At 43.4% G+C, this 24,088-nt stretch overlaps 1 protein-coding gene across 3 annotated transcripts; it reads right to left on the reverse strand.

Moving 5' to 3' along the window:
• Positions 1-449: 449 nt before the first annotated feature.
• SIRT4 (sirtuin 4) lies at positions 450-10,581 on the reverse strand. Of its 3 annotated transcripts, XM_082354085.1 has the most exons (6): positions 10,513-10,581; positions 6,635-7,132; positions 4,006-4,141; positions 3,847-3,895; positions 3,508-3,720; positions 450-1,745 (listed from the first exon to the last, which is right to left on the reverse strand). In XM_082354085.1, the coding sequence occupies exons 2-5, from the start codon at positions 7,129-7,131 to the stop codon at positions 3,557-3,559; spliced, it is 846 nt and encodes a 281-aa protein (XP_082210211.1). In that variant the 5' UTR covers position 7,132; positions 10,513-10,581; the 3' UTR covers positions 450-1,745; positions 3,508-3,556. The 3 variants fall into 3 exon arrangements, with proteins under 3 accessions (XP_082210211.1, XP_082210210.1, XP_082210212.1); XM_082354084.1 differs by having other exon boundaries at positions 3,847-4,141; XM_082354086.1 differs by lacking the exon at positions 3,847-3,895 and having other exon boundaries at positions 1,612-1,745.
• Between the last annotated feature and the right edge of the window lie 13,507 nt (positions 10,582-24,088).

The following is a 24,088-nucleotide window of genomic DNA, read 5'->3' on the forward strand; positions in this document are numbered from 1 at the left end:
TCTGTTATTCCAACCGAGGGCACTTACAGCGGGTTGGGGACTGCTGTGCTGGTGGAGAGCAAAAGATGTAAAGTAAGGAGACCTGAGAAGCATCAGCTTCAGGAAATACCAGGTTCCTCTTGAGACAAACTTTTTGCAAAGAATTCCATCTCAGGAGGAAATATGAACAAACCAAACATTCCTAAGGCCCTCAAGACTCGGTTTCGTAAATCGTGCCAGCATTAGGTGATGAAAGAGCCTGGCTTCCCTCCCTCGCAGCCTAACCTGCTCTCCACTGCCCACATTTTAACCATTCCTGGCCGGGTGTACTGTTGGCTTCTACTTCTACTTCAGGGTGACTTCCTTCTAACTATAATCTTCAGACAAGTAGGAAGCGTTGCTGTCTAAAAGAACTGGGAGGAAGATCTACTCAGATTCTCGTCCTGGCTCTGAAACTACACACTGTGGCCTTCGGTAAGTGTGGATCTTAGTTTCCTCAAAAATCAAATGAAGGGGGGATGGACTAAATTTTCTCTCCTGTCATTCCATGCATGACTCTGTGGCATATTCTGGTAAAGGATGAGGGTAGGGGAGATAACACATCCTCTTGTGAGCCACTTGAGAGCAAGAGTTGTATCTTTGTAGCCTTAGTACCTAAATACAGTGTTGGTCAGTAACCGTTTATGAGATTTGTGGATGAGAATGGCTTGGGATTCAAAAGACCCAGATTTGAATGCAATTATTGGTGGTACTGACTGTGGGTAACTGAGCAAATCTGGTTCAGAGCACCTTAGCATCTCTATCTGCGAAAAAGCTGGAGTGAGATTTACCACAGCCTTACGCCTCTCCAGAATTAATGAATGGTTGTGAGCGAACCTACAGCTGTGCAGGTGAAAAGAACACTGTGTTTTCAAGATCTTGGGTTATCCCAGTCAACTGAAATTTGCTTCCTAGGTAGATGCAGGATGAACATGTATTGCTTGCCCTGATTTTAGACAAAAGACTACCCAGAATAGGCTGTGATTCTTTCATCTGCTTCGCTTTTTGATGAGATCGTGCAGAAAGCTTTTAGCCTGTGACAATGATTCTCTCTGGCTAACACAGTAATCAAACAAGTCTTGCTGCTTCCCTCAGCAGAAACAAATCAATTTAAGAACCCACTTGGGAATTCACTGTTTCCTCTCTGCAGACCAGGTTCAAGGCCAGTCTCATTCTGGCAGCTGAAATCAAGCAGAAATCCTTAGAGAACCGTGTCATAAAGCCACATTCACTTTTAGCTGATTAAAAAATATAAAAGTACAGCCCACATACCTAATGTGCTATTTAAAAAAATGCTTCCTCTATTCCTTGGTTTATAAAAAATTCATTCATATCATTGTTCGTCTTTTCAAAAAATATATCAGAATGGTTCAGTTAAAGACATTTAAGCATTCAGAATTATAAATTAAGTCGTTTCCTTCCCCCCTTACCCACATTAGTGAGATCCCTAGGTTAGTACTCTGGAGGTACATATTTCCTGGGCTATTTCTTCTGCCTGATGAGAATAAAAGGGAGAGAAAGAAGTTTTCCTATCAAAAGAAGCTGCAGTTCTGAAAAAGTCCTCTTCAGGGGCAAATCTCATTAGCCGGAGGATTTTAACTCCTGGGCTCTGAAAGCTGCGGGGTTCAGCGATGGGCTGGCAGAGAGATGTCGGTTTGCTGCCCTCTGCAGGCGACAGTTGGTACGCCTGGATCAGTTAGAGGAAGCAGGGATGAATCCTTAGGGATCTGAAAAGAAATGAAACAAGTTAATGCCAAAATAAGCTGCCAGTGGGGTGGAGAAAATGATTGTGTACATCAGTCTACCATTCAAAAAAACCACAGCATTTAGGGCATGTCAAGATGGCCACTCTGTACTGTTAGGTGCAAACAGGATGTAATAAAATACTGTACTGCTTGATTCAACTTTTGTAAGAACAGATTTAGATTTAGTTATACCAGAATGTTAGATTTTGGTTATCTCGGTAGTGGGATTATGGGTAATTTGTATTAAAGTCCTTTTTACTTATCTGTATCATCTAAACTTTCTGTAATAAATATGTATTATTCTAGTAACAAGAACTAGTTAAAAAGTGATTTGCCAAGGGGACTTCTTGGGTGCTAGCAGTGTTCTGTTCCTTGATTTAGATGCTCTACATCTTCATCAAGCTGTCTACTCATGATGCCTGCGATTCTCTGTATGTCAGTATACTTCATTTAAAATGGTTTTTAAAAAGTGGTTTTACCAGAACTCTCACATATTGTTGGTGGGAATGCAAAATGGTACAGCCACTTTAGAATACAAAACTAAACATACTTTTATCATATGATCCAACAATCTCACTCCTTGGTATTTACCCAAATGAGTTGAAAACTTAACATCCACACAAAGACCTCCACATGGATGTTTATAGCAGCTTTACTCTTTTTTTTTTTTTTTTTTTTTTTTGCCGCGCTGCACAGCATGTGGGATCTTAGTTCCCCGACCAGGGATCAAACCCGTGCCCCCTGTAGTGGAAGCGCAGCGTCTTAACCACTGGACCGCCAGGGAAGTCCAATGGCTTTATTCGTAGTTGCCAAAAAGTTGGAAGCATCCAAGATGTCCTTCAGTAGGTAAACGATAAATACCATGTTAGTGAACAGGGGCAAGGAGTACATGGGAACTCCCTGCACTTTCTGCTCAATTCTGCTGTGAACCTCAAACTGCTCTAAAAAAATAAAGTCTTTTTCAAACTGGCTGTACTCCTCTGGGAATATATTAAAAATTATTGAATTGTATGCAATAAATGAGTGAACTGTATGATATGTGAATTATATCTCAAAGCTGAAAAAAAAAGCTGTTATATTTTTTTAAAGTGGTTGTACTCATAGGTGACAATATCAATAGATATAACTACTGACACATGCTACAATATGGATGAATCTTGAAAACATTATGCTAAGTGGAGAAGCCAGACACAAAAGGCTACATACTGTATGAAATGTCCAGAATAAGCAAAAACAGAAAGAAGATTAGTTGTCAGGGACCAGGGGGTGGGGAATGGGGAATCACTGCTAATGAGTACAAGGTTTCTTCCTGGGATGATGAAAATGTTCTGGAATTAGTGGTGATTAATATGCAACTTTGTGAGTGTACTAAAAACACGTTAATTATATACTTTTTTTTTAATTAATTAATTTATTTATTTATGGCTGTGCTGGGTCTTTAATTATATACTTTTAAAGTGTACTTTTAAAGGGTGAACTTCATGGCCTAGGAATTATATCTCAGTAAAGCTGTTATTTTTTAAAAATGGGGAAAAAGGCAATGGCAGATTTTGGAACATTGTCTTAAATAGCTATGTGCCTAGAATTCAAAAATCAGTCTTTCGAACAATATAGCATAATGCACATTAAAAAATTAGTTTCAATTAAGAATGGCCATACATTAAGAAACCTAGACTCTTCTCTCTTTTGTCAGTGCTCTCAGTTGAGCAGGAACTGGAATCTGGTATCCGAGAAGGCATTTTACCATTAGCAGCAGAATTCAAGTGAAAGTCCCAGTTTCCGGGTCCAGAATATCAGGCTGTGGTCAGCGTGGGTCTATTAAAGGCAGCAGCTCTCCGCAACGAGAATCCAGTTTCAGACATGCCAAGTCGTCCGACCGCGTGGGCCCGATGTTCAGTATTGCGATTGGCAGCTTCTTCTCCTGGGCAGTGAGGATGAACCTGTAGCCCGAGTATACCTGTCGGAGCAGAAGACGCAGGTAAGAGCTCTCGAGAGGCAGGAAGAGATAAACCAATAGGGAGCCTCTCCCGGGCTCCCCAGCCCGCAAAGGGGGCAGTTACCATCCCGACACCAAGTCAGTTACCTGCAAGGACGATCCCACCACCAGGAGGGAGTCGGCTTCTTTTACCCGCCTGTGCACAAAATCAACCTTGTCAGGGTTCACCGTGTCCCCGAAGAAGACGACGTCTGGTTTCAGGGGGCCCCCACATCGAGAGCAGGGCGGGACCCGGAAGCTCTGTACCTGCTCCTCGGTGAGAAAGACGTCACCGTCCGGAGCCAGGCCATGGGCCTCAGCGCTCCAGGTGGGGTTCAGGACTTCAAACCGCTCTTGCAGTGCCCCTCGGGGAGTCTGCTCGCCGCAGCCCAAGCAGAGGACCCTGAAACCAGAGAGGAGGCCAACTGTGGTGGGGAGGCACGAAGCTACCGAAGACCTTTCATCCCCAACCATCTCTAGCTCCTCCGTCACCACTTTCTTTCCCTGACGCCCACCGTATTTTCCCCGTTTTATTAATAGCTTTTCATGACCTCTTTAGCTACCACCTTCCTTCCACTGCCAACCTTCTAGAAAAACGTGCGTCTGTTTCCTTACTACACACTCCCTGCTTAAACCTTCTGCTAGCTCACTTTTGTCCTTAACACGACTGCAAAGCCTTTACCAAATAATTTCCTTAGTGCCAAAACCAGGGTTTTTTTCCCCCCTTCCCCCTCCATCCTCTGCTCTAATCATCTGCTGTAATTGATGCTGTCCATTGCCATCTTCTCTTTAAAACACTTTCTGGGGAGTTCCCTGGTGGCCTAGTGGTTAGGATTCCAGGCTTTCACTGCCAGGGCCCAGGTTCAATCCCTGGTCAGGGTAATAAGATCCCACAAGCTGCATGGCCCTCCAAAAAAAAAGAAAAAGAGAAATTTGAGTCCTTTGTCCACTGCTCTGTGCCCATCGCGCATAACAGTGCCTGCACATGGCAGGCACTCACTAAATAGCTGTTGAAAGAAAAATGGAAGTTGGTTCCTCTTCTGCTCCTCCAGCCTCCAACCTGTTTTCTTTCCACTGTCCCTCCCTGGGGTGTCTCTGTGGTCACTGCTGCAGTGCCTCTGTGCTAACAGTTTCCTCCTCTATACAGGACTCCACTCCTGCCCTCTCCCCCAAACTTTAGTTCAAGTCTCCTTGATGGTCCTGTCAAACTTAACTTCTGTCTTCAATCCCCCTCCCCAGCTTCTCCATCACTGTCCTCCAGTTACTTGGGCTGAAACCCTTGGAAAAAAACTTGTTACTCAGTTTTCTCCCTTTACTCTCTATCTAGTCAATCATCAGACTGTGTTGGCTTTTTTTTTTTAACTTAAAAGGCCTCCTATGAAATGACAAGAAGTCTTGGATTTGTTTTAAAATATTTAAAAAGAGGCAGAGAAAGGATAAGTAGACATGATAAAATCTTGATAAAACTCTTTGAATCTGGGTGATGGCATGTGGGAGTTCATCACACTACTCTCTTTACTTTTGTGGATGTTTGAAATTTTCATCATGAAAAAAAAATTTTAATGGACCCATAGCCATCCTTAGCTCTCCCATCCCCTGATGCCACCTTAGTCTGAGTCTTTCCGGCTGACTTTTCTGAGCCACTCTAACTCTCTAATCCTGTCCAGGCTTCCTCAAATGCTATTTTTATCATATTGCTTTCTTGCTCAGAAACCACTAACAGTACCCTTTGGTCTCTCACAACAGACCCAAATTGCACTGCATGATTTTCAAATGCATCCAGGATTTGGGTCTAGCCTTCCCAGACAATCTGATTTCATACTAGCCTCCAACGAGACCAGGCCAGACTCTACAAGTTCCCTTCATTTGGAAAGCCCTCTTTCCCCTCCTTTGCCTAGTCATACCTGAGCTATTCTCCAGCCCCACCTCACCCGTAAAAGCTTTCCTGATTACTCCAATCTTTACTAACTCTGTTTCTCTGAACCTGTAAAACATGTCTATCAAGAACCACATAATTTAACAATCACGTGTGGAGTGGTTTGTTGTTAAACCTGTTATTCTTGGGTCTCCCACCAGATTACAAAATTCTCGCATATAAAGCAGACCACATTTTATATTTTGGTTTTGACCTCTCCACACCAGCAAGTGGCACACCAGTAGCACACCACGTGTTGCAGACACCCAATAAATATTTTATGACTGGCAGACTGATTTCAGTCCTCAGAGGATGATCTCTGGGGCTTAAAGATAAGGAAACAGTCTCCAATTAGCTACAAGTTACTGCCAGGGCTACATATGGTCATTTCATCAATACTTATTGGGTTCTGGCTATCCTGTGATCTATGTGTCTAGGCACTGGAGACCCAGCAGTTTGTAGCATATGCTGTTGGTGCTCTGCTCATAGTTCCCTCGGGACACTGAGAGGGCACCTCCCACAGTTCTCTTATAAGTTCCTGTGTCTCTCCTGTTTAGGGAGTTCCCTGGCCATGGAAGCCTTCTCCGGAGGAGCAGAGTCAAGTGTTAGGGAGTTAATTCCCCCCGAGTGACCCTCAGCCAATGAAGGATGGGAGGCAGTGGATAAACGCCCCAGTTCCCCTTGACTTCCAGTGAGATGGTTCTGAAGCTGCTCTACAGTCAGAGAGCCCTTGACACGCTTGAGCCCCAGATGCCCCAAGCAGTAACCCACTCATTAGCAAAACCTTACCCTGCCTTTCCCACTTTCCCTGTTTCACTTCCCATTCCCTCACTGAGTTTGCTGGGATCAACTCCAAAGTAAACAACTTCCTCCCAAATCATTTCCTCGTGGTCTAACGAAGACAACAGTGATAAGGACGGCCAAGGTCCCTGCTCTTATGGAGCATGTGTCTGCATTTACACTGTTCAGGCTTTCTTGCACCTGTGCATGCATCCGTGGAGTTCTGTCAGGCGCTGACTCCCCGCCTTGGTGTGCAAGGCATCCACATTTTGGGTCACCAACCAGTACAGCTTTCCGAGTCTCTCCCAGTTGCTCAAAGCCCAGTGTGCAGGGTTAGGCTGGTGGGAGGAGAACTGAGGCCAGCCCACAAAGTTTCTCGCCCAGTACCGCTGGCGGATTCGAGCGATCCGTACAAAATCCCCATGCTGGATGGGCCTCCGGTCCGTGCGGGCATAAAGTCCCACCTTTTCTGACCTGTAGTCTGGGATCCCCGACTCAGTGGAGATTCCTGCCCCGGTCATCACTAAGAGTCTCTTGGAAAGGGTGATAAAGCGCTGTAACTCTTTGACCTTCTCAGAGTCCAGAGGAGGGCTTGGTGGCACAAATAACCCAGTGGATCCGCGTGAGCACTGCTGGCTGAGGTTCGCCACCCAGCGGCCTTTTGCTGTCCTGAAAGTTAACCCAAAGCTCATCCTCATTCTAGAGAGGGGAAAAAAAAAAGCATCAAGTGAGAAACTGGGTTTTGAAAACCAGGGTAACCAAGGGAAGGGGGGAGGGGCAAGATGGGGAAAGGGATTAAGAGGTACAAACTACTGTATATAAAATAAATAAGCTACAAGGATATATAGTACAACACAGGGAATATAGCCAATATTTCATAATAACTATAAATCGAATATAAACTTTAAAAATTATGAATCACAATGTTGTACACCTGAAAATTTCAACTATACCTAAATTTTTTTTAATTTTAATTTAATGAAAAAAACCCCACAAAACTGATGATTGGGTAAACAAAATGTGGAGTATATAAATGAAACAAGATTAACCAAGGGTTGTTAATTGTTGAAGCTGGGTGATGGGTCCATGGATGGGGGTTCATTATAGTACCTATCTCCACAATAAAAAAAAAAATTGGCGGCGGGAAATTCCCTGCAGTCCAGGGGTTAGGACTCTGCGCTTTCACTGCTGAGGGCGCAGGTTCAATCCCTGGTTGGGGAACTAAGATCCCACAGGCCATGCAAAAAAAAAAAATTTTTTTTTAAAGTACTTTCTTAGAGGAATGTTTGGATTGCAGATGCTCTAGTATGCCCAGAACAGTGGAAGTACAGAAATGCCAAAAGCCATGAGACAACGGGGAAAAAAAACTTCCCCCCAACAAAAAAAAAAGGGGGGGGGAGGGGGAGGGGAATGGCAGGGGGAGGGGGAGGGACAGGGAGAAAAGAATGGAGAAGTTTGAAGAGAAGCTAAAATGTGGAATGCTTTGCCTTAAAGGTAGACAAAACTCCAATATCTGGACCATATTACTTAGCAGTCATATAGTATTTGGAGAAAACATATTTGAAATTAAATAGACAAAGTGAACTAGGGCAGGTAACTTAAACATATGCCTCCCTCATGTTGCCCTTGATCTAGACAAAAATGAAAGAGCACACGATTTTCAACAGAATAGAGATAAAAAAGGGCTAAGCTTAGCCTAAAAATATACAGACAAACCCTAACTAACTCTAGGCAAGAAACTAAAAAATAAAGAATGGATGGGTAGCATCCTTATTTCCCCAGAACAGCCCACCCTAAACGGGATTTGGGAGCAGGTTACTAATGAGATTTCAACTTACATCTGGAAGCTGCCAACCCAAAAGGTATCTAATAATCAGCAAACTGGTACTTTGAAATATTTTATGAGAAGGGTGACAAGAGCCAACAGCATGATATTGAGAAATGGCTGGGGAATAGGAATTTGTTGGCATTGCATACAATACTGTCCTCTGGAAGATAATATCTAGGTATGAGAAAAATGTACTGGAGAGGAGTACAGGTTTTTACCTAATAAGAAAGCTATCCAGGGACTTCCCTGGTGGCGCAGTGGTTAAGACTCCGCCTGCCAATTCAGGGGACATGGGTTCGAGCCCTGGTCCGGGAAGATTCCCACATGCCGCAGAGCAACTAAGCCCATGCAACACAACTACTGAGCTTGCGCTCTAGAGCCCGCGAGCCACAACTACTGAGCCCGCGAGCCACAACTACTGAGCCCGCGTGCCACAACTACTGAAGCCCACGCGCCTAGAGCCCGTGCTCCGCAACAAGAGAAGCCACCGCAATGAGAAGCCCCCGCACCGCAAAGAAGAGTAGCCCCCGCTCTCTGTAACTAGAGAAAGCCCGCGCGCAACGATGAAGACCCAATGCAGGCAAAAATAATTAAAAAAAAAAAAGAAAGCTATCCAACCAGACCATATTTCCAGTGGTGGATTCCATGCTTATGAGAACAGCCTACTGATAATGAATTAATCAATGACCGCAGTACCTGGAAGGACAGCTCCCAGACAAACAATTCACTTGAAAGGTACAGCCCCCTTCCCCCCACAGATACTTAGAGTGTATTTATAATCTTGCTTTGTAATCCAAATCAATCTTTGGTAAAATCTGGAAGGGTGTGAGCTAGTTCAGCATCTAATAACTCACGGATGTATTGAACACTGGGGCCCCAGGCTTAGAGAAAAAATTGACCTTTGCTAGGAGTGTGTTGGTAAACTGGCTTCCCCTTTACCCTCCCCCTCAAAAAAAGATAAAAGAAAATAATCCTATCGTGGCCAGTTTCAGGCTACCAATGGTTTATCTAACAACTGGCTAGTAAATTCCCAAATATTTAACAAGTGGCCCTCACCAGTACAAACTGATTCCACACCCTCCTGGGTCCTTTGAAGTCCAACCTGAAACAACAAGTCTACCTTTTTATTATCTTTTTAATAATTTGTTTTGGTCAAGAATTTCTAATATGTTCCACAAAATAAAACTTTGTCCCCACACTAGACTCTTTCATAACAGCCCAAGCCAATCCTGTCTTCCTGATCTCCTAAGAACCTACAGCCAGAGCTCTCCTATGCTGTGGCCATCAGACGGAAATTAACTATGGCTGGCAAATCTGCCAAGGCTTTCTGCATCCAAGGGAAACTGCATATTTTGGTTTCTGAAAAGAAAGGGGGGAGGCTCTAAAAAATAAGATCTATTTTAAAAAGGAGGGAGGTAAACTAAAAAATTGATAAAGCAGAATTCTAGCATAATATAAGGCCTATTCTGTCTCTCCCAGTAACACCTGGCTGGTCAGAACTGAATTTCTTATAAACTTCAAAAAGTTAATGGTTTACCTCAATATCTTTTTTAAGTCCCTTAATTGCTCATTGTTAATATATGACTACATCTAAAGATGTCTCTATTAGAGGAATACATTTATATTTTTAGTTAATACCATCCCTTGGGGGACCGTATGTCCCATAAACCTACTTCCCATTTTATAAATCAGAATTATCTTATTTCTTCATAAACTAAAGAAGCACATTAGAGTTCCAGTTTAGCTGATGAAACTGTTGCTCAGACTTTTCGGGATTTTGATTTTATCAATGTAATTAAGCACATGCATACCTTTTATTCTATTTCCCCCATATTCTATTAGTTTACCCTCAATTGCAAATAGGGCTTCTTGGACAAGGTGAAGGGTAGTGAGACCTGACAAGGCATTCTACCCCCAGCTTTTTCTAGCTGTAAAAACAAGGCCTTTATGTAGTATTCGATAAAATGCAGAAATTCTCTAGTGACACGCACCCCATATGTAAACATTATTTTATGCTGGGCTTTCCAGATCTGGGATCAGGACCCTGACTTCTCCCTGACATTCCACAGCAACACATGAACAGCTAAACAAATAGTTAATCCCGATTTCTGAGACCGGAGGGCTCGGGAAACCCCGCTGAAAAGACGCTCTGTTGGAACAGCTGCTCTCTCCCAGGTCCCATCGAAGGGCAAAGAGGAGAAGTGGAATCCTCAATTTATAGAAACCTGCAGCCCACACAGAACTCACTTACCTTTCACAGCTCAAGGGACACTCCGCGCCCGACAGGGGGACCGACTGGCTGTATCTGCACTTTGGGAAATGTAGTTCATTAACCTGAAATGATGCAAGAAAAACTACAAGTCCCACAATCCTCTGGGCTGCACAATCGAGGGACCCAGGTTGTCCAGTAGCGCCCCCTGTTGACCTTTTCTGGTCAGAGGCTTCGAACCCTGGTACGCGATGTGCAGCGGTCTACTAAGCCATCATCTCTTTGAGAGAGAAGCGGTTAGAGCTTGGACGTCAATGTTCTGAGTGCAAAATAGTACATCCAAACAGCGTCAACTTAGGAATTCATTCTTTAGAAGCTTTAGTAATGGATCTAGGATTGACTCATCCTCAACTTCAGTGTTTACGAACCTTTCCACTCATGGAAACGGAATCAAGTTCCCACCTTGAAGTGAGTTGTGAAGAAATACATTCCCAAATAGCTGAAAAACTGATGTTTTTACAGTTAAAATGAACAATTAAAGCGAAATATAATATACAGGGACTAATGTGTTTACCCACGTGGTTTCTCCAATTTTCTCATCTTTTTTGTTTGTTTGTTTTGGCTCCGTTGGGTCTTCGTGGTTGGGTCTTCATGTTTGGGTCTTCCTTGCTTTGTGCAGGCTTTCTCTAGTTGCGGCCAGTGGGGGCTACTCTTCGTTGTGGTGTGATGGCTCCTCATTGTGGTAGCTTCTACTGTTGCGGAGCACGGGGTCTAGGCGCCCCGGCTTCAGTAGTTGTGGCACATGGGCTTAGTTGCTCCACAGCATGTGGGATCTTCCCGGACCAGGGCTCGAACCCATGTCGCCTGCTCTGGCAGGCAGATTCTGATTCTTAACCACTGCGCCACCAGGGAAGTCCCTTATTTCTCATCTTGTGTTTTTACTAAATTAACCAACACAATGCCTGGGTCTTACCCCCAGAAATTCTGATTTAATTGGTCTGGGGAGACACTTGGGCACCAAGTCGGTTTACAAACCTCACAGTTGTTTCTAATATGTAGCCAGTGAGAACCACTGATCTGTAGCATTGCCTAAATAAGACATCGATTTCTAAGTGTTTTAGAACATATCAAAGGATATGTTCTAAAACAGCTAGCACTGACCTTGAAGACCACTCTAAGGAACCACTTCCCCCATTTTAAAATGAAGTGAGGGGAATTCCCTGGAGGTCCAGTGGTTAGGCTCCGAGCTTTCACCGCCGAGGGCGCAGGTTCAATCCCTGGTCGGGGAACTAAGATCCCGAAAGCCGCTCGGTGCCGCCAAAAAACAAACAAACAAACAAAACTGAAGCCCAGAGGAGTAGTATGAAAGCTGGAGTCAGAGTCTGACTATCATTGAATGCATAGCAGTAAATATTGGTAAAGTAACCCATTTCAGTAGTTTGGGAGCAATACCTCCAGCCACACCTCAAATAGGTCACTGGGCTGAGAGAACCACCTGACATGAGTCTTTTGTACCTTAGTTAACCTGACCACATTGGCTGGGGAAAAAAAAAAAAAAAAGGATTAAAATATAGACTGGGGGGCTTCCCTGGTGGCGCAGTGGTTAAGAATCTGCCTGCTAATGCAGAGGACACGGGTTCGATCCCTGGCCCGGGAAGATCCCACACTGTGGAGCAACTAAGCCCGTGCGCCACAACTACTGAGCTTGCACTATCGAACCTGTGTGCCACAACTACTGAAGCCCGCGCGCCTAGAGCCCATCCTCTGCAACAAGAGAAGCCACGACAATGAGAAGCCCGCCCACGGCAACAAAGTGTAGCCCTGGCTCGCTGCAACTAGAGAAAGCCCGCACACAGCAAGAAGACCCAACACAGCCAAAAATAAAAACAAATAAACTAATTTTTAAAAATGTAGACTGGGAACTTTTATGAAGTCAAACAATTATAGGGCTTCCATGGTGGTGCAGTGGTTAAGAATCCGCCTGCCAGTGCAGGGGACATGGGTTCGAGCCCTGGTCCGAGAAGATCCCACATGCCGCGGAGCAACTAAGGCCCTACGCCATAACTACTGAGCCTGCGCTCTAGAGCCCACGAGCCACAACTACTGAGCCCGCGTGCCTAGAGCCTGTGCTCCGCAACAAGAGAAGCCACTGCAATGAGAAGCCCGTGCACTGAACAAGAGTAGCCCCCGCTCGCCGCAACTAGAGAAAACCCGCGCACAGCAACGAAGACCCAGTGCAGCCAAAAATAAATAAATTTTTTAAAAAGAAAACAAAATTGTAATCCAGAATATTTTCTGCACACATGGGTGTTTGATTAAAACCTATGGACATGTCAAAACATGACACTACCCCCAATCCCAGGCAAATTTTATTATGGAAAACTTCAGAGCCACATTACTTTTCCAGTTCTTCAAGTGGAATAAGCATCATTAAAAGACTGGCCAGGAACACAGGATTATTGTGCTTTTAGGCCCCAAAGAATTTCATGTTCTGGGGAGAAGTTAGCTGAGTTTTCTATTTTTCTTAGTGATGGGAAGTCATCTGTGGAAGATGAAGTCATCCAAGACAGCTGGTGAAACAATTTCCCTTGATAGCTACTGACAGGGTGTAATGAGCCACCCAATCGAGACATTCTCAAGGGCTGAGAAGTTCCTTGGATGACCCTAGTCTTTTATTTCTCACAACTCCACCACACTAGGAATTAATGACAAAGTCCTTGGTTGGATCAAAATCAAATATTCTAAATTAATCAGACTGTTAGCCTTTCTTTTTTTCTGCTGTTTTTTCCTACCCTGCCAATTATGGCTGTGGAAAAAAAATTAACTACACATCAGCATCAAATAGGCCTTTTTATGTCATTTTTACATCTAGTTGATGACTACATAAATGTTCAGTGAGCAATACTTTGAACGTTTCATGTTTGAAATTTTTCATAATGAAATTTTTGGGGAAATATTTTCTCAGAGTACTAGTTGCATCTTAGTGAGTAGCAAAAACCAAAAGTCTTTTGGAGAGTACAGCTCAGAGCTGAAACAAGTTCAGACATAGGTTTCTAGTAGCTTTCCACTTGCCGAGCCAGTAACAGTGAAAGTTACTTCAAACTCATGAACTGTAGAAATAGCCTCTCTCCTCTGAATTAAGATGTCCACAGAAAACCCTTTCAGGTTAAACATAGAATTACCACATCATCCAGAAATTCTACTTCTAGATATATACACAAAAGAATTGAAAAGAAGGACTCAAACTGATACTTGTATGTCAGTGTTCATAGAAGCATTATTCACAATAGCCAAAAAGTGGAAGCAACCTCCTGTCAATCAAAGAATAAATGGATAACAAAATTCCATATAGTAGAATATCAGCCATAAAAAGGAACGAAATTCTGAAACATACTACAATATGGATGGACCTTAGAAACAATGTATGAAATAAGCCAGACACAAAAAATTGTGTGATTCTCTTATGTGAGATACTGAGAGTTGCCAAATTTATAGAAAGTGGAATAGAGGTTGCCAGGGTCTGTGGGAGAGAGGAACGGGGAGTTAGTATTTAATGGGAAGTTTGTTTGGGGTGATGAAAAAGTTCTGGAGATGTACAGTGGTGATGGTTGCTGAACTTAGAAGTGGTTCAAATGGTAAATTTTATGTTACGTATATTTTACCACAGCACTCTTACACTGAGCACATGTCTCATCCTCCCCAATTTATAGTCTGAATTAAGTTTATTAGCATGGTCCCTCCCACAATGCTTTGCTTCATTCTCCACTCAAAACTAAGTGAAATCAAGCAGCTGAATACTGAGAAACAGATTATATATTTCCGAGACATCTTAATATGGTTGTATAATTTTCAGCCCGTTAATAATTAAGGGTTTTGCCTTGAGGCTCCAACTCACCTTTCTGTAATAGGAACCTTGCTTATTGGGAACGATGAGTAGGGGAAGACTTTCTTTAGCTTTGCGCAGTGGCAGTATCGTAGCCAATGAGGTTTATCCGAGGCGCGATTATTGCTAATTGAAAACTTTTCCCAATACCCCGCCGTGACGACTTGAAATATAGTCGGCATTGGCAATTTTTGACAGTCTCTACGGAGACTGAACAATGTAGGTTTAAAATAAGGAAGTGTGCGTTCTATAACCAACATGATTTAGTAGAGGATTATGCTAAAGGTGTACTGTGGTCAGCAGCGTAGTGTTCAATTTCTTATGTTCACTGTTATGAGACAGACTTGCGCTCCTGAACGCTTTTAGGCCGTGTTTTAGCTTTTAACACCACGGCTTGTTCCGTGATGTGTTCCCTTCATGTCTGTTATCCACTTTCCGTTGTTTGTTTTTTATGTCGGCGTGTTACAAACAAAATGTATTAACGTTGTAAGTTCTAATGTCTCTCCTGAGAGTTTTCTGGTTTCAGCACCCACGCCTCAACCTACCGATCTCATTTCGGTTAACTCTGTTTTCGTTCTTCTCCTGCCGGTGTTTTTTAGAACACGAGTCTCAACCAGACCGTCCTGGTGACGTCATGGTAATTTGCATGAGATTTCCCCAGCATCCTTTGCGAAGGCGTACGTATTTCTAAAACGTTAGTGTTCGACAACAGATAATTTTAAAACTAGAACCTTTTCGCGCAGGCGGATCTTAAACATAAGTTCTTGCAAGGAAGTGCTTCATATTTCCCAGCTCGTTTTCAGTCGCTCACCCTCACGGTAAAGGCAGTTGTCATCCATGGCGGAGCTAGGTGCGTGCTCACGTTCTTTAGCTTTGCGCAGTGGCAGTATCGTAGCCAATGAGGTTTATCCGAGGCGCGATTATTGCTAATTGAAAACTTTTCCCAATACCCCGCCATGACGACTTGAAATATAGTCGGCATTGGCAATTTTTGACAGTCTCTACGGAGACTGATCAGTACAAGTTTAATAACAGCCGTATATTTGGTGTTTTCTTACTATACTACAGTGAGTGTTTTAATTGTTGTATGCTTTTTAGAAATTTATTGCTTGCTTTCGCCGAAGTGGTTTTGCGTTTATTTCTATTATTAAGAAAAGCGGGTTTAGTTCAGTGTTTATCGGCTTTGAGTATACTTGCTTTTGGACGGACCGGGTTGCGTTGTTTTTCCGTGAATAGGAGCGCAGCCCGACAGTTTCTCAATGCACCAAAAGGAATTTTGGTTGCAATAGTTATAGTCTCGAAGTTCCCAGTTGCTACATGACCAACTCTGCTTCCATCACAACTGAACTGGACTCTTCATGAGGGTCACAGGTTCGTAAGAACGGATGGGTATCTGAAAACAGCTTATCCAAATACTTCGTTTTAAAGTGACGAGGGGGGGAACGGACACAGTAGGCATTTTCAGGTCCTACTATGCAGTACCGGGCACAGCTGCGCTTGGAATTAAATCCCTTTACTTTTAGTGGGGTGCGGGTTTCCACTATACCGACTGCCTCTAGTCTTGTTCTGTTAGGAAGACCAGGCGTATCCACGGATAGAAGGCCTCAGGAGTCCTATTCCTGGGCGTGGCAAATCCGGCTGGACCTGCTTAGGCCAACACCCATGAAACATTCTTCTGTTCTCTAACAAAAGAATGTGGCTTGTAAGGGCGAAGGTGGGTGGTGGGACAGCATCTACGGATTCAAAGCACCACACTGGGGAAAACCGCTCTAGCTGCAAATCAGACACAGTCCCTGCTTCAGGGAACTCACCGTTTTGAGACCACAGATAAACAAAATAATTAGATTATTTCAATGTTATAAAGCAAATAAACAGGGGGATGTGATGGAGCCAGCCAGGAGACCAGCCAAGTTCCAACACCAACAACTATGGAGCACTTACTGTGCGGCAGACGCCACATGAAGTGCTTACTTCATACGCCAGACTCCACGCAAAGTGCTTAATATGCTTTATTTCATTTAATTCTTACAGAAACCATTCTCCCCATTTCTTTTCTTTTCTTTTTTTTTTTTTTTACAAACAGCTCTACTTCGGCATAATTGATATTCAATAAACTGCACATATTTAAAGCCTACAATTTGATGAGTTTTGAAAACATATACACCCATGAAACCATTATTGCAAACCAGCTGGCGAACACATCCATTACTCCCCAAAGTTTCCTGGTGTTCCTTTGCAATCCATCCCTCCTTCCCATCTCTCCCCACTACCCCTCCCCCATTCTGTCACTATAGATTAGTTTGCATTTTCTAGAATTTTATATGAACGGAATCTACGGTATGTGATTTTCTTGAGATCGACTTTTTTCATCAAACAATATGTCCTTCCGGTCCATCCAGGTTCTTGCATGTATCACTAGCTCATTCTTTTTCCTTGCTGAGTAGTATTCCATTATATGGAAGTACCAGGGTTTGTTCAACCATTCACCCATGGAAGGACATTTGAATTGTTCCTAGTATTTTGCTATCATAAATAAAGCTGCTAAGAGCATTCCTGTACAAGTTTTTGTATGAGTGTAAGTTTTTAATTCTCTGGGTCGTGTAGTCAGTTGCATGTTTAGTTTTGTAAGAAGCTGCCAAATTATCTTCCAGAGTGGCTTTCCATTTCCGTTTTATTTTCCACCTGCAGTTTTAAAAAATCTAGGCAAGTGCCCCTTTTTTTAAAAAAATATTTATTTATTTTTGGCTGAGTTGGGTCTTCGTTGCCACGCGCGGGCTTTCTCTAGTTGCAGCGAGTGGGGTCTACTCTTGGTTGCAGTGCGCGTGCTTCTCATTGCGCTGGCTTCGGAGCACAGGCCCTAGGCGCATGGGCTTCAGTAGTTGCCGTACGTGGGCTCAGTAGTTGTGGCACACGGTGTCTGTTGCTCCACGGCATGTGGGATCTTCCCGGACTAGGGCTTCAGCCCGTGTCTCCTGCATCGGCAGGCGGATTCTTAACCACTGCGCCACCAGGGAAACCCCCGCCCCGCCCCCGCTGCCTTTTTTCTTTCCTTCATGACACTGATATTTTGAAGAGTCCAAGACAGTTACCGTGTAGAAGCCTCACATTCCAACTTCACTGATGGTGTTCCCTTTATTTCCTGTAACCAAGACCACAGCTTGATTCGATTCAACAGAACTTCAGAGATGGCGTTGTGAACTTTGTATTGCATCTGCCACTATAATCGATGCTGAGTTTAAGCGCCAGGGTAAAGCACTAAACTGCTCTCTCTCTGTTGTAAAAGTGCACTTTCCCCTATGTAATCAGTAATCTGTGGAATGAACAATCCTTGACATTTGGTAATAAAAGCCTTTGCTTTCCACAACTACTCCCTTAAACCACTTCCTGATCAGTCATCAAAATATGGCTAAGTAAGATAAATTAATGTCACTCACTTCTTCTCTGGAACCCAGGGTAGATTTGCTGGGACCAAGGAATACCCTGTGTTCAGGACCTGTGGTCCCGGGAAAGGGAAGAAGAGTCCCCTGCGGAGCCAATGTATTACAATTGAGCAAATATGATGGAAAGAGGGGGTCAGTGATAACTACCCAAAGGGGCATCCTGAAGACCCCACTAAGATTGTGCGAACTACAAGAGGAGCCGACGTGTGCTACCCAGAGGCTGAAATTTCAAGGAGCTAAAAATTTCCTTGATAGTGTGGTTTGAAAATGCACTCCAACCATTTCTTTTCACCTTAGCTGGTTGCCAAGGTGAATAATCTGGGTGTCAAAACAGGCCTGGAGGAGACAGAACATGAATGCTCCCTCCCATGGCAAATTTTGTATTGACTGGAAAGTCAGATGATGCTCTGGCAAACACTCATGTGAGTGTGTGTGTGTGTGTGATTTTCTTAGAATTTATAATAGCAAGTAAGTAAAATAATGACTCATTTGTAAGCATACAAGAAAGAAAAGCATGGAAAAACCACCAAGGGACTTCCCTGGTGGCGCAGTGGTTAAGAATCTGCCTGCCAAGGCAGGGGACATGGGTTCGATCCCTGGTCTGGGAAGATCCCACATGCCGCTGAGCAACTAAGCCCGTGCGCCACAACTACTGAGCCTGCGCTCTAGAGCCCGCAAGCCACAACTACTGTGCCACAACTACTGAAGCCCGTGTGCCTGGAGCCCATGTTCCACAACAAGAGAAGCCACTGCAATGAGAAGCCCACGCACCACAACAAAGAGTAGCCCCCACTCGCCACAACTAGAGGAAGCCGGCGCGCAGCAATGAAGACCCAACGCAGCCAAAATTAAAATAAATAAAAAACTTATTTAAAAAAACCCACCAAAAATATGAACAAAAAGCTTAGGGAAAGCAAAACAATTTTTTTAAAGGTAAAATTTATAGAACATACATGTGATATTTTGCTCTCAGCTCTACTGGAATCTTTCTTTGGCTGGGTAGTTTGAGTTACAATGACTTTTTTTTTTTTTTTTTTAATTGAAGTAAAATTCACAGAACGTAAAATTAACCATCTTCAAGTGGATCCATGTGATTTTTACATATTATTGGTTTCAGTTTCACAACTAATTTTTTTCTGGTTGTGAAATTACTGCATGTTGGTATATAAAATCCAAACATTATATATATGCAGCAGTGACAGTCAAAGATCACCATAATCCCACCTCCATGGCTAGAGAAAATAGCCACAGATAGGTGAGATTATTCCTCCAAATTGTTCTATTTATGTGTCAACCTAATTATTAACAAACATTGGATTATATTCTACATTCAGTTCTACTATTTCCTTTTTCTTTCTGCTAAACTAATATATGGTGGACCTATTTTCCATGTCAGCATATAACTCCCCTCTTCCCATATGGATATATCCCACTTCAGCTAATCAATCCCTATGGATGGACATTTGGGTTGTTTCCAGTTTTTCCCAATTATAAGCAATGCTATGATGAACATCCTTGGGTGCGCATCTTTGCCTACTCATAGGGTTTTTTGGGGGGAATTTTGCCTACTAGTGCGTTGTTTCTAGGGGAAATTTCTGTAGGTGAGATTGCTTGCACAAAAACCATTCACATTTTGCATTTTAATTTTTTTTTTTTTTTTTTGGCCGCACCGTGCACCTTGTGGAATCTTAGTTCCCCAACCAGGGATTGAACCTGCACCCTCGGCAGTGAAAGTGGAGTCCTAACCACTGGACCACCAGGGAATTCCCCATATTTTGTATTTTAGAAGATGCCCCTAAGTTGGGTCCCCCAAGACTGTACTGTGTATTCTCCCACAAAGCCACATAGGAGAGCGTCTGGAGAATACTCGACGTGTACGTTTGAAGCTCTGCAGCTTTCACAGGACTCTGCTGGGTTAGGGAGGGGAAGAAGGAGGAGGGTGAATTCATATCCATTTCCAACAATTAGTTGTTCTCTAGCTCCTTTCCAGGCAGAAAGCAGAGAGAAGGGGCTGGCTTGGGTGAGGTAATCCTGACCCTCTCCCCTTCCACCATGTATGGAAATATCCTTGGAAACATCAGTTCCAGATGGAGCCAACCCCCACCCCACCCCCTCCCACCCTGTCGCCCAAGCCAGCCTGGACCTACTGGCTCCAGGGGACAGAAAAGCTGGACTCTGAGGAGTATCTCAGCAGGGAACGGGTCCACCAGCCCCCAAACAATCTTCCCAGTGTAAGTCCCTGCAGGCTGTCTGCAAGAATCACTGGCTTCTCTGGGTTAAAAATATCCCGTGCCCAAGGGGCCTTCAGTGTCTGTCTCAGAAGAGAGCCGGCTTATAGCTCTCCATCACTGAGGAAATGAACTGAGACCAATTGATTTTTTTTTTTTTTCATGAAGCTTTGAAACCAGACTTTCTGGGTTCAAATCTTTGCTCCACTATTCACTAGCTGCGTGACCTTAGGCTACTTACTTAATTTCTCTGTGCCTCAGTTCTCTGGCTGTAAAAGGAGTGTCAGGATCATCACATCTATCTCAGAAGCCAGTGGGTCTCCACCCCGGCTGAGCACTTAAAATCACCTGGGGAGCTTTTAAAAATCCTCTTGTCCAGGCTGCATTCTGGGTCAATTCAATCAGAATTTCTGAGCATTAGTTCTGGGCAAAAAATATATTTTAAAACTTCCCAGGGACTTCCCTGGTGGCACAGTAGTTAAGAATCCACCTGCCAGAAAACTATAAGACACTGATGAAAGAAATTAAAGATGATACAAACAAATGGAGAGATATACCATGTTCTTGTATTGAAAGAATCAACATTGTGAAAATGACTATACTACCGAAAGCAATCTACAGATTCAATGCAATCCGTATCAAACGACCAATGGCATTTTTCACAGAACTAGAACAAAAAATTTCACAATTTGTATGGAAACACAAAAGACCCCAAATAGCCAAAGCAATCTTGAGAAAGAAAAACAGAGCTGGAGGAATCAGGCTCCCGGACTTCAGACTATACTACAAAGCTGCAGTAATCAAGACAGTATGGTACTGGCACAAACACAGAAATATAGATAAATGGAACAGGATAGAAAGCCCAGAGATAAACCCACGCACCTATGGTCACCTTATTTTTGATAAAGGAGGCAAGAATATACAATGGAGAAAAGACATCCTGTTTAATAAGTGGTGCTAGGAAAACTGGACAGCTACGTGTAAAAGAATGAAATTAGAGCACTCCCTAACACCATACACAAAAATAAACTCAAAATGGATTAAAGACCTAAATGTAAGGCCAGACACTATAAAACTCTTAGAGGGAAACATAGGCAGAACACTCTATGACATAAATCACAGCAAGATCCTTTTTGACCCACCTCCTAGAGAAATGGAAATAAAAACAAAAATAAACAAATGGGACCTAATGAAACTTAAAAGCTTTTGCACAGCAAAGGAAACCATAAACAAGACAAAAAGACAACCCTCAGGATGGGAGAAAATATTTGCAAATGAAGCAACTGACAAAGGATTAATCTCTAAAATTTACAAGCAGCTCGTGCAGCTCAATATCAAAAAAACAAACAACCCAATCCAAAAATGGGCAGAAAACCTAAATAGACATTTCTCCACAGAAGATATACAGATTGCAAACAAACACATGAAAGGATGCTCAGCATCACTAATCATTAGAGAAATGCAAATCAAAGCTATAATGAGGTATCACCTCACACTGGTCAGAATGGCCATCATCAAAAAATCTACAAACAATAAATGCTGGAGAGGGTGTGGAGAAAAGGGAACCCTCTTGCACTGTTGGTGGGAATGTAAATTGATACAGCCACTATGGAGAACAGTATGGAGGTTCCTTAAAAAACTAAAAATAGAGCTACCATGTGACCCATCAATTCCACTACTGGGCATATACCCTGAGAAAACCATAATTCAAAAAGAGACATGTACCACAGTGTTCATTGCAGCTCTATTTACAATAACCAGGACATGGAAGCAACCTAAGTCTCCGACAGATGAATGGATAAAGAAGATGTGGCATATATATACAATGGAATATTAGCCATAAAAGGAAACGAAATTGAGTTATTTGTAGTGAGGTAGATGGACCTAGAGTCTGTCATACAGAGTGAAGTTAGAAAGAGAAAAACAAATACCATATGCTAACACATATATGGAATCTAAAAAAAAAAAAAAGGTTCTGAAGAACCTAGGGGCAAGCCAGGAATAAAGACGCAGACGTAGAGAATGGACTGGAGGACATGGGGAGGGGGAAGGGTAAGCTGGGACAAAGTGAGAGAGCGGCATGGACATATATACACCACCAAATGTAAAATAGATAGCTAGTGGGAAGCAGCGCATAGCACAGGGAGATCAGCTTGGTGCTTTGTGATCACCTGGAGGGGTGGGATAGGGAGGATGGGAGGGAGACACAAGAGGGAGGAGATATGGGGATATATGTATATGTATAGCTGATTAACTTTGTTATACAGCAGAAACGAACACACCATTGTAAAGCAATTATACTCCAATAAAGATGTTTAAAAAGGGGCTTCCCTGGTGGCGCAGTGGTTGAGAATCTGCCTGCCAATGCAGGGGACATGGGTTCGAGCCCTGGTCTGGGAAGATCCCACATGCCGCGGAGCAACTAGGCCCGTGAGCGACAACTACTGAGCCTGCGCGTCTGGAGCCTGTGCTCCGCAACAAGAGAGGCCACGATAGTGAGAGGCCCGCGCACCGCGATGAAGAGTGGCCCCCGCTTGCCGCAACTAGAGAAAGCCCTCACACAGAAACGAAGACCCAACACAGCCAAAAATAAATAAATAAATAAATAAATAAATAAATAAATAATACCGATTTAAAAAAAAAAAAAAAGATGTTTAAAAAAAAAAAAAGAATTCACCTGCCAATGCAGGGGACACGGGTTCGATCCCTGGTCTGGGAAGATCCCACATGCCACAGAGCAACTCAGCCCGTGCACCACAACTACTGAAGCCCGCGTGCCTAGAGCCCGTGCTCCGCAACAAGAGAAGCCACCACAATGAGAAGCCTGTGCACGGCAATGAAAGGTAGTCCCCACTCAACGCAACTAGAGAAAGCCCGCGCAACAACGATGACCCAACGCAGCCAAAAAAATAAAATAAAATAAAAGCTTCCCAGGTCATTCCAATGTGCCAGTGCTGTAAAGATTTTGTGGGTATTAAATGAGATAATATAGGAAAAAGGCTCCCCATGGTGTCTGACACAGAGTTATGTGCTTTGGTGGGGGTTGTGGGACCAATTATCCAAGTCTGCGTGGTGGTCAGGGAAGGCCTCCTGGAGGAGGGGGTGTTGAGCTGTGAACTGAAGGAGGAGAGAAGTTAACCAGGAGAAAGAGGACAGGATGCCTTTTAGCCGGGGTATCAGTACCTGCAGTGTGCTGGAGCCAGGAGGATGTGGCCTCTTGGAGGAATTGAAAGTCATTCCCAGAAATTCCCTGGCAGTCCAGTGGTTAGGACTCCACGCTTTCACTGCTGAGGGCCTGGGTTCAATCACTGGTCAGGGACCTAAGATCTGGCAAGCTGCACGGTACGGCCAAAAAATTGAAAATCTTTCCCTGTGACTGGAGCTGAGAAAGGAGAAAGGAGAGTTGGTGGAAAATCACTGGGCTTTATTCTGGTGTCAGGAAGATTTTAAGCAGGACAATGAGTTGGGGGGGGGGGTGCCCAAATTCAGAAACAGCAGGGCCTCCTCAAGGCATTGTGTCCAAGCCCTCTGGGGAACTTGAACTTGACAAGGGGTGTGTGACGCAGTCCCCAAGTTCCCCTTCAGAAGCCATGTCCTAGACTGTAAAGTCAGACAGTCCTGGGTTTGAATCCCGACTATGCCACTTTGTACTTGTGTGGCCTTGGGCACGTGACTTCATTTATGAGCCTCAGTTTCCTGGCCTGGAAAATAGGCATAAAACCCCCATTGGATCTTTGTGAGGATTAAATGAGATGATAATGTAAAAGACTTAACATGTTGCTTCCCACATGCTAAACAATAAATGTTCCCAATATGTGTGTCAATGTGTGTAAAAGACTGGTCTAGAAGAATCTACAACTGGTCATTAATTTTGGGGAGATTATGGATACTTTTAATTTTTATATCTCGGTTTATCTGTTGTTGCTGTTTTTCTAAAATTCTTTCTGCAATGAACAACTACTGTTTTTGTAAAGAAAACTTCCACATCTGTATTGTAAGCTCTGGAATTTATTCTTCTAAATCTTTTTTTCCCCTTAATCCCCTCTTTCTTCCCAACATCAATTAGT

This window comes from Balaenoptera borealis, assembly GCF_965194805.1.
Source record: "Balaenoptera borealis genome assembly, chromosome: 14".
NCBI classification, from domain to species: Eukaryota; Metazoa; Chordata; class Mammalia; order Artiodactyla; family Balaenopteridae; genus Balaenoptera; species Balaenoptera borealis.